The following is a 15,791-nucleotide window of genomic DNA, read 5'->3' as shown; positions in this document are numbered from 1 at the left end:
ACCTTTAACTCTAGACATATAATCACTCAAGTGTTCAAACATATAATCATTGTGTTTCAATTGTCTACCAACATAAGCATTGAAGTTTTCTTGTTTAACAATAAAATTATCAAACTCATCCAAGCATTGACTAGCAAACTTATTACGAGGGATATCACCTTCATCAAATCTATAGAGAGAATTTACCTTTACTACCTGTGTCGGGTTATTAAGACCATGTATTTCTTCAATAGGTGGTAAATTCTTAACATCTTTAGCTTTAATACCTTTTTCTTTCATAGATTTCTTTGCCTCTTGCATATCTTCAGGACTAAGAAATAGTATACCCCTTTTCTTCGGAGTTGGCTTAGGAGTTGGTTCAGGAAGTGTCCAATCATTATCATTACTCAATGTATTATTCAATAGCAATTCAGCTTGCTCAACAGTTCTTTCCCTGAAAACACAACCAGCACAACTATCCAGGTGGTCTCTGAAAGCATCGGTTAGTCCATTATAAAAGATATCAAGTATTTCATTTTTCTTGAGAGGATGATCAGGCAAAGCATTAAGTAATCGGAGAAGCCTCCCCCAAGCTTGTGGGAGACTCTCTTCTTCAATTTGCACAAAATTAAATATTTCCCTTAAGGCAGCTTATTTCTTATGAGCGGGGAAATATTTTGCAGAGAAGTAATAAATCATATCCTGGGGACTACGCACACAACCAGGAGTAAGAGAATTAAACCATATCTTAGCATCACCCTTTAATGAGAACGGAAATAACTTAAGGATATAGTAATAACGAATTTTTTCCTCATGAGTAAATAGGGTGGCTATATCATTCAGTTTAGATGTGCCACAACAGTTTAAGATTCATAGCCATAGAAAGGATCAGATTCAACCAAAGTGATTAATCTGGATTGACAGAGAACTCATAATCCTTATCAGTAACATAGATAGGTGAAGTAGCAAAAGCAGGGTCATATTTCATTCTAGCATTCAGAGACTTTTCTTTCAGCTTACCTAATAGTTTCTTAAGATCATATCTATCTTTCCAAGCAAAAAGGTCTCTAGCAGTTTCTTCATCCATAACATAACCCTCAGGCACAACAGACAATTCATATCTAGGGGGAGAATCTTCATCATCACTTTCATTAATATCATCAGTTTCAATGATTTCATTCTCTCTAACCCTAGCAAGTTGTTCATCAAGAAATTCACCTAATGGCACAGTATTATCAAGCAGAGAAGTATTTTCATCATAAGCATCATGCATAGCATGGCATCATCAATAACATGCGACATATCAAAATCAATAGCAGGTGCAAGAGTAGGTGTCGCAAATTTACTCATAATAGAAGGTGAATCAAGTGTAGAGTTAGATGGCAGTTCCTTACCTCCCCTCGTAGTTGAGGGAAAAATCTTGGTTCTTTCATCTTTCAAGTTCCTCATAGTGATCAACAGATATAAATCCCAAGTGACTCAAAGAATAGGGCTATGCTCCCCGGCAACGGCACTAGAAAAAGGTCTTGATAACCCACAAGTATAGGGGATCGCAATAGTTTTCGAGGGTAGAGTATTCAACTCAAATTTATTGATTCAACACAAGGGGAGCCAAAGATTATTCTCAAGTATTAGCAGTTGAGTTGTCAATTCAACCACACCTGAAAGACTTAATATCTGCAGCAAAGTATTTAGTAGCAAAGTAGTATGGAAGTAACGGTAACGGTGGCAAAAGTAATAGTGGCAGTTTTGTAGCAATCGTAACAGTGGTAACGGAGAAGTAACTAAGCAAAGTTCAATATGTGAAAAGCTCGTAGGCAATGGATCAATGATGGATAATTACGTCGGATGCAATTCATCATGCAACCGTTATAACATAGGGTGACACATAACTAGCTCCAGTTCATCAATGTAATGTAGGCATGTATTCTGAATATAGTCATACATGCTTATGGAAAAGAACTTGCATGACATCTTTTGTCCTACCCTCCCATGGCAGCGGGGTCCTAATGGAACCTAAGGGATATTAAGGCCTCCTTTTAATAGAGTACCGGACCAAAGCATTAGCACTTGTGAATACACGAACTCGTCAAACTACGGTCATCACCGGGAAGTGTCTCGACTATTGTCACTCCGGGGTTTGCCGGATCATAACACATAGTAGGTGACTATTGACTTGCAAGATAGAATCAAGAACTCACATATATTCATGAAAACATAATAGGTTCAGATCTGAAATCATGGCACTCGGGCCCTAGTGACAAGCATTGAGCATGGCAAAGTCATAGCAACATCAATCTTAGAACATAATGGATACTAGGGATCAAACCCTAACAAAACTAACTCGATTACATGGTAAATCTCATCCAACCCATCACCGTCCAGCAAGCCTACGATGGAATTACTCACGGCAGTGAGCATCATGAAATTGGTGATGGAGGATAGTTGATGATGACGATGGCGACAGATTCTCCTCTCCGGAGCCCCGAACGGACTCCAGATTAGCCCTCCCGAGGAAGATTAGGGCTTGGCGGCGACTTCGTATTGTAAAACGTGATGAATCCTTCTCTCTGATTTTTTCTCCCTGAAAGTGAATATATAGAGTTGAAGTTGAGGTCGGTGGAGGTTCAGGGGGCCCACGAGGCAGGGGAGCGCGCCCCAGGGGGGTGGGCGCGCCCTGCACCCTCATGGATAGGGTGTGGGCCCCCTTATGTTGATTCTTTCGCCAATATTTTTATTAATTCCAAAACGTGTCTCCCTGGATTTTCAGGTCATTCCAAGAACTTTTATTTCTGCACAAAAATAACACCATGGCAATTCTACTGAAAACAGCGTCAGTTCGGGTTAGTTCAATTCAAATCATGCAAGTTAGAGTCCAAAACAAGGGCAAACGTGTTTGGAAAAGTAGATACGTTGGAGACGTACACATGGCGTTGTGAACTATGGGTGTTAATCACATACATATGTGAACTATTGGTGTTAAATCACATGGCGATGTGAACTAGATTATTGACTCTAGTGCAAGTGGGAGACTGAAGGAAATATGCCCTAGAGGCAATAGTAAAGTTGTTATTTTATATTTCCTTATTCATGATTAATGTTTATTATTCATGCTAGAATTGTATTAACCGGAAACTTGATACATTTGTGAATACATAGACAAAACATCGTGTCCCTAGTATGCCTCTACTAGACTAGCTTGTTGATCAAAGATGGTTAAATTTCCTAGCCATGGACATGTGTTGTCATTTGATGAATGGGATCACATCATTAGGAGAATGATGTGATGGACAAGACCCATCCGTTTGCATAGCATAATGATCATTCAGTTTTATTGCTACTACTTTCTTCATGTCAAATACATATTCCTCTGACTATGAGAGTATGCATCTCCCGGACACCGAAGGAATGTCTTTTGTGCTATCAAACATCACAACGTAACTGAGTGATTATAAATATGCTCTACAGGTATCTCCGAAGGTGTTTGTTGGGTTGGCATAGATCGAGATTATGATTTGTCACTCCGAGTATGAGAGAGGTATCTCTGGGCCCTCGGTAATGCACATCATATGAAGCCTTGCAAGCAATGTGGCTAATGAATTAGTTATGGGATGATGCATTATGGAACGAGTAAAGAGACTTGCCGGTAACGAGATTGAACTAGGTATGGAGATATCGATGATCGAATCTCGGACAAGTAACATACCGATGACAAAGGGAATAATGTATGTTGACATTGCGGTTCGACCGATAAAGATCTTCGTAGAATATGTGGGAACCAATATGAACATCTAGGTTCCACTATTGGTTATTGACCGGAGAGGTGTCTCGGTCATGTCTACATAGCTCTCGAACCTGTAGGGTCCGCACGCTTAACGTTCGATGATGATATGTATTATATGAGTTATGTGTTTTGGTGACCGAAGGTTGTTCGGAGTCCCGGGTGAGTTCACAGACATGAGGAGTAGTCTCGAAATGGTCGAGAGGTAAAGATTGCTATATTGGAAGGTAGTATTCGGACACCGGAAGGGTTCCGGAGTGTATCGGGTACATACCGGAGTACCGGAGGGGTTACCGGAACCCCCATATGGGCCATAGGAGGGAGGCTATCCAACCCACAAGGGGCTGGTGCACCCCCCACAAGGGAGGAGGCCGAATTGGACTAGGGAAGGGGGTGGCGCCCCCCTTCCCTTCTCCCTCTCCCTCTCCTTTCCACTTTCCCCCTCCGATAGAAGGAAAAGGGGGGCTGAATCCCACTAGGAGTCCAAGTGGGACTCCTCCCCACTTGGCGCGCCCTAGGCCGGCCTCCTCCCCTCTCCCTCCTTTATATACGGGGGAGGGGGCACCTCTAAGGACATCAATTGATTCTTAGCCGTGTGCGGTGCCCCCCTCCACCATTTACTCCTCCGGTCATATTGTCGTAGTGCTTAGGCGAAGCCCTGTGCAGATCACATCACCATCACCATCACCACGCCTTCGTGCTGATGGAACTCATCTACTCCTTCGACCCTCTACTGGATCAAGAGCTCGAGGGACGTCATCGGGCTGAGCGTGTGCATGACTCGGAGGTGCCGTACATTCGGTACTCGATCGGTCGAAACGTGAAGACGTTCGACTACATCAACCGCGTTGAGCAAACGCTTCCGCTTTCGGTCTATGAGGGTACGTGGACACACTCTTCCCCTCTCATTGCTATGCATCTCCTAGATAGATCTTGCGTGAGCGTAGGATTTTTTTTGAAATTGTATGCTATGTTTCCCGACACGAGCCCAAGATCCGGAGCCACCAGTGCCGGATGTTTGACATCGGGCCTGCCTCACACATTGCCAACCCATCACCAGGCGAAGGAGAGCCACCCCCACGCTCATGCACCACCAATAGAGGCCGGATAGCCACAACAGCACCACCAGGCCAGCCACCTGCACCTCCATCGCCACACCACCGAACGCAGGCCACCACCGCCCGAGCCGTAGCAACCACGCCGCCACCCCCCACAGAGGGCCTTAGCTCACGCCTCACACCCTAGGTCAAACCCTTGCAGGAATCCCGCCGGATCTGGCCACCTGATGCAGCCCTACCGGCAGCAGCTGCACTTTGATTTGGCTCTGTGACGTCGCTGCGCCGCCCGAGAACGACCATCCCGCCACCCAACTTACCCGCTGCCGCACCACTACGCCCCCACGAGAGCCAGCGCCTCCACCTGATGCAACTGACTTGCGATGCACCAACCGATGGGAGAGGACAGAGGAGGAAGAGGCACCGATGTCGCGCCAATGGGGATTTGCCCTTTGGCGCCTGACGACAACGACAAGGGAGGAAAGGTGGGAAGGATGGTTGGGAGGCTCGGTGGCTAGGGTTCCTCCCGTGCCGCTCGCGGGAGCGACAGGTGGACGAGAATTGCATCACAAAAATATTGTCCTCGATCATTCAATCTTGACCTCACGGGCATGGGCCCAAGCCGACCGCATATTCATGTGGAACGCATGCTCTATGTGAACTCGAGCAATATCTATTCATCTAGTTTCTTTCTTCGTATGAGGTGTTTCCTCCTCAGTAACTTCATCGTCTAGATCTTCTTCTTGAAGCCCCAATCTTGCCATTAATCCCTCGACATACTCATGCCCAGCCGTGCCGAACAAGGAGCCCTGTTTGCCATGCCATGCTAAAACCCTAGCAGACCAATCTCTAGGCAGAGAAGCCGAACCCCACCCTACCAAACCAATCGCCGTCTATCCAAGGCCGGGGCAGTGCCACTAGACCACCCCTTCGCTAGCTCGAGAGCTTCAGTGGCAAGATGGATGCCGAAATGGGAAGTTTACTAGGCACCGACGTAGACGCCGCCGAAGATAACATGAAACCCTAGTCAAAGGGGATACCCATGATCGCAAACGCCACCTGTGGTGGTCCTGCCTATGAAACGCCCTTCAATTACGAATACTTAGCGAGTAAGGAAGAACCAAATCGAAATTTCAAAATCGAAACCGGAGCAGTGGTAACTGAAACGGAGTAACGCAGCAGGCGGTGCACGATTTATGGTAAGATAAGACAGCCTGGTCACAGCAGCAGAGTGACAACCGGAGCCGAGTGACGCGAAAACTTTCGTCGAAATTCCACGTGGCGGCCGGGTCGCGGCCCCCCGGGAGGACCTCGCAGTCCACGTGGGCAACCAACGAACGCCTTTTGTTGCCTCTGGCCTCCGCGTCAGCCACTGGGCCCAAACCAAACAGCACTCAAACTCTCTCTCTCCCCCCGCACCCCGACCCCCCACCCCTTTTCCTTTCCCCCATCGGTTTCGGTTACCCCTTCCCCCTCCTCCCTCTCTCTCCCTTACAAGAATCGCTCGAATCTGTCGGGGCGAGCGCAGAGGCAGCGCGCGGCCGGCACGGAGACAGGGAGGAGTCGCCCGTGAGGTTCTGCGTCCGTCCGCGAGCGAGGCAGCGAGAGAGGGAGGGATGGACGCCGCCGCCGCCGGCGCGAGCAACGGGGGCCTGCTGTACCACGAGGTGCAGGAGGGGAAGCTGTGCGCCGTGCACTGCGTCAACACCGCCCTGCAGGGGCCCTTCTTCTCCGAGTTCGACCTCGCCGCGCTCGCCGCCGACCTCGACCAGCGCGAGCGCCAGGTCATGCTGCAGGGCGCGCAGGGCGCCGCCACCGTCGCCGCGGGGGACTTCCTCGCCGAGGGCGAGGGCTCCCACAACGTCTCCCTCGGCGGCGACTTCAGCATCCAGGTAGATTGCTCTCCCGTCCCTCTTTATTTCCCTAGGTCTTCTGCCCTAGGTTTATTATTATGTCTGCCGCCCTATAGGTTCGACATGGTTCAAGACCTGCGGTTGTCGTGCCTTGCAATTTTAGGAGGTTTCGTTGAGATCGATGCTTGATGTGCCGCGTTGCTTCAGTCTAGAACAGGTCCATCTTTTGCCTTAGGTTAATTCTGTATGTTGCCCTGTTGTTTTGAATCTAATAACATGTGTATTTTTCTTTTGATGTCCGTCTTGAAATGCATAATCCTACCTATGGTGAAGTGATGTTTGGAGTTCTAGGAAATGTATAGTCCATTGTCTAATAGTCTTGACATGCATAATCCTACCTGCGCTTAAGTGATGTTTATTCATATGTAATAGTTGGAGTTCTAGGAAATGCATAATCCATGTGTTCTTATTGGCACACATGGAGGCACCACAGTTGTGGATCATTGATCCATGAACGTAGGTGAAGCCATATCATCCCCGCCAAAGCCAAGGCATATACTGTGGGAACCATATGGATCTCTAGCCATTGGCATTGCCATCGGCTACTTAGTGAAGTTACTTTGTTAGGCTTGGAGTACAATGTATTAAGAAAAATAGTTCCTATAGGCTTGCTCTTTTTGCATTACTTGAAAAAGCTGTCTAGAGTTGATTCTTAGGTAGTTGTATTAAAAATGGCAAGAGATCTCATGATGGCTTGTACGTACTTCTCGAGGTTACGTACTTGGCTTACGCAAATGCATGTGTCTGCATGATACATCTGTAGTTATTAATTCTACTGTGATTACACTTGTCCACTTTTATCTACCTTCCGTACATGACGGTTTAGTCGGTTTTGTTATTTGAGTTCTGTCGTCTCCTGAATTTCTTGCGCCAAGAATAATTCAAGCGGATTTCTAGTTATTAATTAATTCTGCTGTTTTTGCACCTGTCCACATTTACATACTTTCCGTACGCGTAGCTTTATCAATTTTGTTATTTGAGTTTTGTCGTATCCTGAATAGCTTGCGTTAAGAATCAGTTCAAAAGGATTTGTCGTTATTGATTAATGCTGTTGAGATCACACTTGATCACATCTATGTATTTTCCATACTCCGTGCCTTAGTCGGTTTTGTTATTTGAGTTTTGTCGTGTCCTGAATTGCTTGTTTTCAGAATAAATTCAAGTGGATATGTAGTTATTAATTAATTCTTCTGTTTTTGCACCTGTCCACATTTACATACTTTCTGTACGCATAGCTTTATCAGTTTCGTTATTCGAGTTTTGTCGTATCCTGAATAGCTTGCGTTAAGAATCAGTTCAAAAGGATTTGTCGTTATTGATTAATGCTGTTGAGATCACACTTGATCACGTCTATGTACTTTCCGTACTCTGTGCCTTAGTCGGTTTTGTATTTGAGTTTTGTCATGTCCTGAATTGCTTGTGTTTAGAATAAATTCAAGTGGATATGTAGTTATTAATTAATTCTGCTGTTTTTGCACCTGTCCACATTCGCATACTTTCCGTACGCGTAGCTTTATCGGTTTTGTCATTCGAGTTTTGTCGTGTCCTGAATTGCTAGCGTTAAGAATCAATTCAAACAGATTTGTAGTTATTGATTAATGCTGTTGAGATCGGTCCACGTGTATGTACTTTCCGTACGCCGTGCCTTAGTCGGTTTTGTTATTTGAGTTTTGTAGTGTCCTGAATTGCTTGTGTTAAGAATAAATTCAAGTGGATTTGTAATTATTACTTAATTCTGCTGTTTTTGCTCCTGTACACATGTACGTACTTTCCGTACGCATAGCTTTACCGCTTTTGTTATTCGAGTTTTGTTGTGTCCTGAAATGTTTGCGCTAGGAATGAATTCAAATGGATTTGTGGTTATTAATTATTAATTAGTTCATCTGTTTTGCACGTGTCCACATTTACATACTTTCCGTACGCTCAGCTTTATCAGTTTTGTTATTTGAGTTTTGTCGTGTCCTGAACTGCTTGCGTTGTAGTTATTGATTAATGCTGTTGAGATCAGTTCACATGTATGTACTTTCCATAGGCCGTGCCGTAGTCGGTTTTGTTATTTGAGTTTAGTCGTGTCCTGAATTGCTTGTGTTAAGAATAAACTCGAGTGGATTAGTTTTGCTGTTTTTGCACGTGTCCACATCTACATACTTTCCGTAAGCGTAGCTTTATCAGTTTTGTTATTTGAGTTTTGCCATGTCCTGAATTGCTTGCCTTAAGAATCAATTCAAACGGATTCATAGTTGTTGATTAATGCTGTTGAGATCACACTTGTCCACATGTACGTACTTTCCGTACGGCGTGCCTTAGTCGGTTTTGTTATTTGAGTTTTGTCGTGTCCTGAATTGCTTGTGTTCAGAATAAATTCAAGTGGATTTGTAGTTATTAATTAATTCTGCTGTGCTTACACTTGTCCACATTTATGTACTTTCTGTACTCCATGCTCTTGGTTGGTTTTGTTATTTGAGTTTTTTCGTGTCCTCAATTGCTTGTGTTAAGAATAACTTCAAGCAGATCTGTAGTTATTAATTAATTATGTGGCGATTACACGTGTTCATATTTGTGTACTTTCCATATGCTTTTAGGCGGTTTTGTTATTTGAGTTTTCGCGTGTCCTGATTTGCTTGCTTGTAGAATAAATTCAAGTGGACTCCTAGTTACTAATTTTGCTGTGATCTACAGTTTTGTTGTACTGAATTTCTTATGTTAAGAATAACTTAAAGCTGATTTTTCAATATTTATTCTGCGTGATAAGAGCAAATTCAAGCCTATAGCTGTCTAGGTTTCACCTTATCCGTGAATAGTGCTGAAATTATGTTAGCTAGTATTAAACTTGCTAAATGGTTTGACCTTATGACGGTCAGTTCTTTGACTCGAAGTCTTGAATCAATCCTGCAAGGTAAATTTATGATCATATGAATTCTTAGGTGAACGGTTATATATATATGTGCAAATGAGAACATGAGATGTGTTTGCATTTGTATTCTGTTCTATCTCTAGTTCTAGTAATATCCACATTATTTTGTAATTCAGGTAAATATACAACAGCAAAATATGTGACGACACAAAATAAAAATACTAACAATTTGCCAAGTCAGTTAACTGGCAGTGGTCTAGTTTGTTGGTCAAGCCTGGTAGTTACATCATTTTGCTTGTGTGATATGAATCTGCTTTTGTTAGTATACCAATTGGAGAAGGTGCTTTCTAGTCAATAACACAACCAGCTGAGTGTTTTGATTCTCAGTGCCCATTACTAGGAACCACACCATGCAATGCAAACAATTAAAAATAAAATCATGGAAGGACAAGAATGCTACTGTGTATATGTATTTTTAAGTCTTTGTATCTGGTCTGGAATATGATTTGATCCGAAATGCAACTACAAATAATATGAGTATTTAACCACTCTTTATTCAAGTAATCTTTTTTTTTACAGTATGTAACACTAAAGGATTTAGGGACTCGACATATGATATTGTTATTTTGTCAGCCTTATTTATCTTCCATGCATGTCTATGAAGTTGAAGGGGAGCCTTAGCGCAGTGGTAAAGCTGCTGCCTTGTGACCATGAGGTCACGGGTTCAAGTCCTGGAAACAGCCTCTTACAGAAATGTAGGGAAAGGCTGCGTACAATAGACCCAAAGTGGTCGGACCCTTCCCCAGACCCTGCGCAAGCGGGAGCTACATGCACTGGGGCTGCATGTCTATGAAGTTGTCATTGGTTTGAAGTGTACAGCTGTAACATTAACCATACAGTTCAATTTGCTTGCTAAATTCCTATTATCGTCTGTTTCCTCATCTGGCTAACAAAATATTTATTTTAAACAAGTTCTCCGTCTTTCTACATGTGGTATTTGCATTCTCAGTAGTACAGTTAAAATCATAGTTCAAAAAAGCGCTAGGCGTTAATTGTGCGTTTTGCCACCGCCTTGTGCTTTACTGACCAAAGCGCATGCTTATGCGCAGTTATGCATAGATTAAGCGTAGTTATGCGCAATGCGTTTTGCCAACGCCTAGAGCTTAGGCGCGCTTAAGCGCTCGCTTAGGCGCGCCTTTTTTAACTATGGTTAAAATTTAGCAATGGTTATATACCCATTTCAATTTTTTACCATTATACAGAAGTTTTGAACATAATTAGTTTCTTCCCATACTAGCGATCGATTATTTCTAATGTTTTTCCGATAAACCTAAGTTTACGTGTTATCTTGCATTTATATACTGATTGAGTCTTAAGAACATCATATGCCAGTATGCCACTGATAGTATACTACAGATGATAGATTTACGTATCTCTTACAGGAGATTGTATTTTAGCATTTTTTTGGTAATCTAAGTTACGTATTCAACTTCATATTGGTTTTCTGTGTGGATTTAGGATCCGGTTTCATTTGAATAAGTTTTTCCGTTTAGAGAAGCATTTGTTCATGTACCTGTGTGCTGAATCTGGATCCCCCATGGCAGCGTCTGTTTAGGAAGATTATTACATATTCAAAATCATCTATATTTATTTCCATGTGTATGTAGAGTTCATGTGCTTCACTGGATACAGCTGTGTTGTAGGTTTTGATGCTTGGGGTAGTAAATAGGAAATTCCTTTTTTATTATTATTACTACAAGTTCTATGCATTGTGAATTTTAAATTTATTGTTATTTGTTGCAATGCACTCCCAAGATCATATTCTCACCTGGATAATTTCATGTTACAGGTTCTGCAGAAGGCATTGGAAGTCTGGGACCTCCAAGTTCTTCCCCTTGACTCCCCAGCAGCTGGGTCATCCCTATTTGACCCAGAGCTAGAAATTGCTTTCATTTGCCACCTTCAGGACCACTGGTTCTGCATCAGGAAGGTGAATGAGGAGTGGTATAACTTCAACAGTCTCTACCCTGCTCCTGAGCATCTGTCAAAGTTCTACCTCTCAGCTTTCATTGACACCCTGAAGGGGGCAGGCTGGAGCATTTTTGCTGTTAGGGGCGATTTCCCTAAAGAGTGTCCCATGGCGACAGAAGGCTCCAATGGTTTCGGGCAGTGGCTGACTCCTGAAGATGCCCGGAAGATAACAGCCTCTTGTAACCAGGTGCCAGCACCCACTCATCAGGGAGCAGTCTCTCAGCTTGGTGGTCAGTCAGCAGGCATGAGTGAAATGGACATCATCGCAGCACAGCAGGAAGAAGCTGACCTGAACGCCGCTATAGCTGCCAGCCTGATGGACGCTGGGGGCCCATTTGGCAGCCAGAGTGCACCTCAAGAAGAATCCAGGCCCCAGCCTAGCTATGTGGTGGAGCAAGGAGCTAATGTAACTACCTCTGACGCAGTCGGCGAAGATAGCTATGTGGTGGAGCAAGGAGCTAATGAAGCTGAAGCAAGCGAGCCGGGCAGCGATACCATAGAGGGGCCCGCCCCAGGCAGCTACCCGAGGGAGAGGTCTCCCCCTTCAGAGAGAAGATAGTGATGAAAGATGATTTAGGTTGTTCCATTCGGGCTGGAACTGTGTTGGACTATACAGACAGAAAGTGAAAAAGGGACCCCAGTGATTCGTTTAAACCGCCCCTCGCGGGGGGCAATGTTGTTCTGAACTTGTAGTAGTTTCGGAGTGCCGTATACTCCTCAGTCTGAACCTGCCTGGATTTTGAACTTTGTCTTCTGTTAATGGTTGTGTGGAAACTGCATAGAGACTTCCTTTTTTTATATGAAATGAAAACTGCATAGAGACAAATGGAGGTTTTGCTTCGTTTTGATTTTGATATACTTCCTCTTTTGCTGATCAGCTTCTCTTTGAATATATGATGTTTATGTTTATATAGTATGAAGGATCACATTTTTTTTGTACGGGTATGGAAGAAATGCTGATCCCCATCCCGCTGGTGGATCTAAAAGGAATCATAGACGATCGTCGTGTTATTACATGTACGCACTAACAAAATTTAGTCGAATATATTATCTTGTGTGTCCTGCAGAGACAGGTATGGCTTGGATGGTGAACTGGAGGTGTACATCAGGCACAGGTTCGTTTTGCCCACCGGGGAAAGGGACTCTATGGACCAAGAAGACGACGCCAAAGACGACGAGGCAATGGTGACGTGCAGTAATTTTGAGAAGTGCTCGTTGACATGGAGATGGTGTACCATGGAGGAGGAAGCACCGATGCGCACGAACCGCGAAGCAACAATTACAGCGCTTGCACTGCATCATGGCCTGCCAAGTACGTACGTGCCCCGAACAGCGCTGGTGAGAGCTTAAGAACGCCGTCGTGACGAGCTAGCTACCAGCCCTGCCGCGCAGGGCACAGCACAGCCTGCTTTTTGGCCGCGGCGTGACGACCTCCCAACCTGTCGGGCACATCGGTGGCTCGGGCGTCGGCGTGCCTAGTCGGGAACGACGGACGTCTGCCCGGCTGGCTGCAGCGCACGCGCCCGTGTGGCGTGATGTGGCCTCGTATCCGTACGTACTTAACCCAGGCGGGTCACGGGACGGGAGCCAGGCGTGCTGCTCGCGAGTCGCAACCAGATGCTTTCCTTGGCCGGTCAGGAGCTAGGTGGGCTCTGGAGTGCTGGGCAGGGAAGGAAGGGACACCGGCGCGTGCGAATCGTTTGCTCCGTCACGGGATGACGGGGTGCTGCCGTGCTGGGTGCTCTGCCTGCCACGGCGTGCCCTTCGTCCTCTGCACGTTGGAGAGCAGAGTTCAAGGGCAGTGACGCCGACTGCAACATGTCTGTGATGATTTCGTCAATCTCAGGATCTGTAGGCTTAGACTTTAAACGATGCTTAGGTGGGCAAGGTATGTGTGCGTGTATTCATAAGGGTGAGCGTATGTTCTTCGAAAAAAAAGGGTGGACGTATGTAGTGTATTTCTTAGAAAATAGTTCACGGGCACGTGCATATGACCTGTGAAAAAACACTCACATATTCGGGCATAGTGGGGTTTTGACAAGTCGCCAAAAGGATCAGTACTAAGCATGGAGGCACGAGAACCTCCACGTGGTTTCTACCCACGGTCAGGGCCGGATGGATGCACGGCCAGGTTCCGTCCTTGTCGCACCAAATGGACTCGATCGAGAGCAACGTTGACGATTCCCAGAAAAGAAAAATACACAACGTTGACGTGAAAAAGGAGTCACAGGATGCGCGCTCCTTTCCCCGATCCGTGGCCGCGATGGCGCGCATCCGCCCCGTTCATGCGCGTAGGCCGACTAACTCTGCGGTGCGATGACACCTTCTGTTCTGCAGCTTGTGGATTGAACGGAGAATAAAATTGTACGGCTGGTCTTACTAGCCTTATCTCAAGGTAACCAAAGCTTTTATTTGCTTGTTATTATGACTAGACCTCTAGAGCATCTTCTTCACCGGATCACTGTCGCAGGTCGACATACCTCGCCCCGTATATCGCGCGTGGCATTTTCTTGTGCACAAGATAGATAGGTACCTCTATCCTCATATAGACGGATCACCGGCACAGTATGGGCCCATGAATAATACTACATCATGCTTTATCGCGTGCCGTGGGACGTAGAAGAATACGGTCCTCTTCCACTGGGAGAAAGGAGAGAGAGAAACGGTAGTGCTCGCTCACCCAAGTGTGCCACACTAACGGAGAAATCCGGTGCCAAACTGACTATAAAATTTGATGTGTTGCCGCCGTGTCAGCTCCTGTTGGGAGGACGAGCTGGCGCATGTACGTGTGTGGGCCGAGCCTAAACCAGAGACCTGAGACGGACCGAGAGCGACGTCTACCGGCGGCCATCATAGCCCGGCCGTTCGGCCGGTTCTCACTCGAGATCGATCGCCCGGGGGCTTTTGGCGTGCCCGCCGGAGGGATGCCCCACAGCCACAGCCCACAGGGGACTCGCCGCTTGTCGCGTCCGGGTTGCCGTCCGATGTGCGATCCAATTATGGATTGGATTGGGATTGGGTCGTCTACAAAGTACAGTGTCAGAGCGGGTGCTGGTATGATCCAATCTTTTGTTGACTCTGACAATGCGGGTGCTGGTATGATCCTACGAGACTCCAATGGGGGGATCATCTTCTCGGCATGCAGAGCGTTGTTCTCTTGCAGAGATGTGGTTGAAGCGGAACTAGGGGCAATCATGAAAGGTTTATCTCTGGCGTTACAAAGATCTGAACTGGCCGTTGCTATCGAGACGGACTCAAGCTTGGCAGTGGCCATGGTCACATCTGCTGAAGTCGATCGATCAATTTATGCTGCTCTGGTGAATGAAATAAGACTTCTCATGGGTCTTAGGCAAACTTGTGTTACTCATGTTGTGAGAGATCATAATAAAGCTAGTGATAGTTTGGCTAGATTTGCTCGTGTTGAGGGGCGAACTATGACTTGGCTGGGATCTGGTCCAGACGAAGTCTTGGGTATTTCCCTTGATGATTGTAATGACATTATTATTTGAGTAATACAAGTGTTCTTGGAAAAAAAAAGGTACAGTGTCAGTGCAACTGCCAGCAGAGACGGCCCAATTAAGGCGCATCATGTTTGGTTCTTCCTCCTCTCATGGTCCCCTTTGTTGTGTGTATCAAGCCGGTTTCTTCGACGTGCACATTTCTCCGGTTCCTTTTGCTATCGGCCGTCACGAGCTTGATCATGGCATGAGGTTGCTTCTAGGTGGACACCTCATGTAGGCTCGTTGCTGGTTTGTAGGGTCAACCGGTGAGTCCTTGCTGCCGCTGGCAATGGGCTGCACCGGATCATGCGCTTGTTTGGTATAGTTTTGTTGCCATTTTTTGGTTCGGTTTTGCTATCTATCGGTTGTCTGAAAATGCATATCAAATCAGTTGAATTCAACCAGCATCCGAGGGCAAGATGGGTGCCGCGACGAGTGACAACGAGGCGTGGGGACATCGGCGAGGCCACTAGGAGTGACCCAGCGCCAAGGACAAAGTAGTAGCGGCAACGGGTTCGGGTGCCCAGGGGAGAGAGGGGAGGTTGTTGTCGATGGGAAGTGGGTTGTGAGCCACGTCGTTCCATGCATGCCCCGAAATGGACTATCCGAACCGAAATTCAAGTTCCACAGAGGGGCCGTATTCGGACAAGTAACTCCCCTAGATGGGTACCCCCCCCC

General features: G+C 45.8%; 1 protein-coding gene across 1 annotated transcript; it reads left to right on the top strand.

Annotated features, from left to right (window-relative positions):
* The first annotated feature begins 6,255 nt into the window (after nucleotides 1-6,255).
* LOC119277618 (putative ataxin-3 homolog) lies at nucleotides 6,256-12,411 on the top strand. The gene is made up of 2 exons (XM_037558901.1): nucleotides 6,256-6,707; nucleotides 11,432-12,411. The coding sequence occupies exons 1-2, from the start codon at nucleotides 6,432-6,434 to the stop codon at nucleotides 12,170-12,172; spliced, it is 1,017 nt and encodes a 338-aa protein (XP_037414798.1). The 5' UTR covers nucleotides 6,256-6,431; the 3' UTR covers nucleotides 12,173-12,411.
* Nucleotides 12,412-15,791: the final 3,380 nt, after the last annotated feature.

The sequence above is a fragment of the Triticum dicoccoides genome, chromosome 3B (assembly GCF_002162155.2).
Source record: "Triticum dicoccoides isolate Atlit2015 ecotype Zavitan chromosome 3B, WEW_v2.0, whole genome shotgun sequence".
Classification (NCBI taxonomy): Eukaryota; Viridiplantae; Streptophyta; class Magnoliopsida; order Poales; family Poaceae; genus Triticum; species Triticum dicoccoides.
This window is presented reverse-complemented; position numbering and strand designations above follow the sequence as displayed.

Excerpts from the sequence above, each read along its gene's own strand:
- LOC119277618 (XM_037558901.1), top strand. The coding sequence starts at position 6,432 with ATGGACGCCGCCGCCGCCGGCGCGAGCAACGGGGGCCTGCTGTACCAC. Across the intron at positions 6,708-11,431 it reads GCGGCGACTTCAGCATCCAG|GTTCTGCAGAAGGCATTGGA; the intron begins GTAGATTGCTCT and ends TTCATGTTACAG.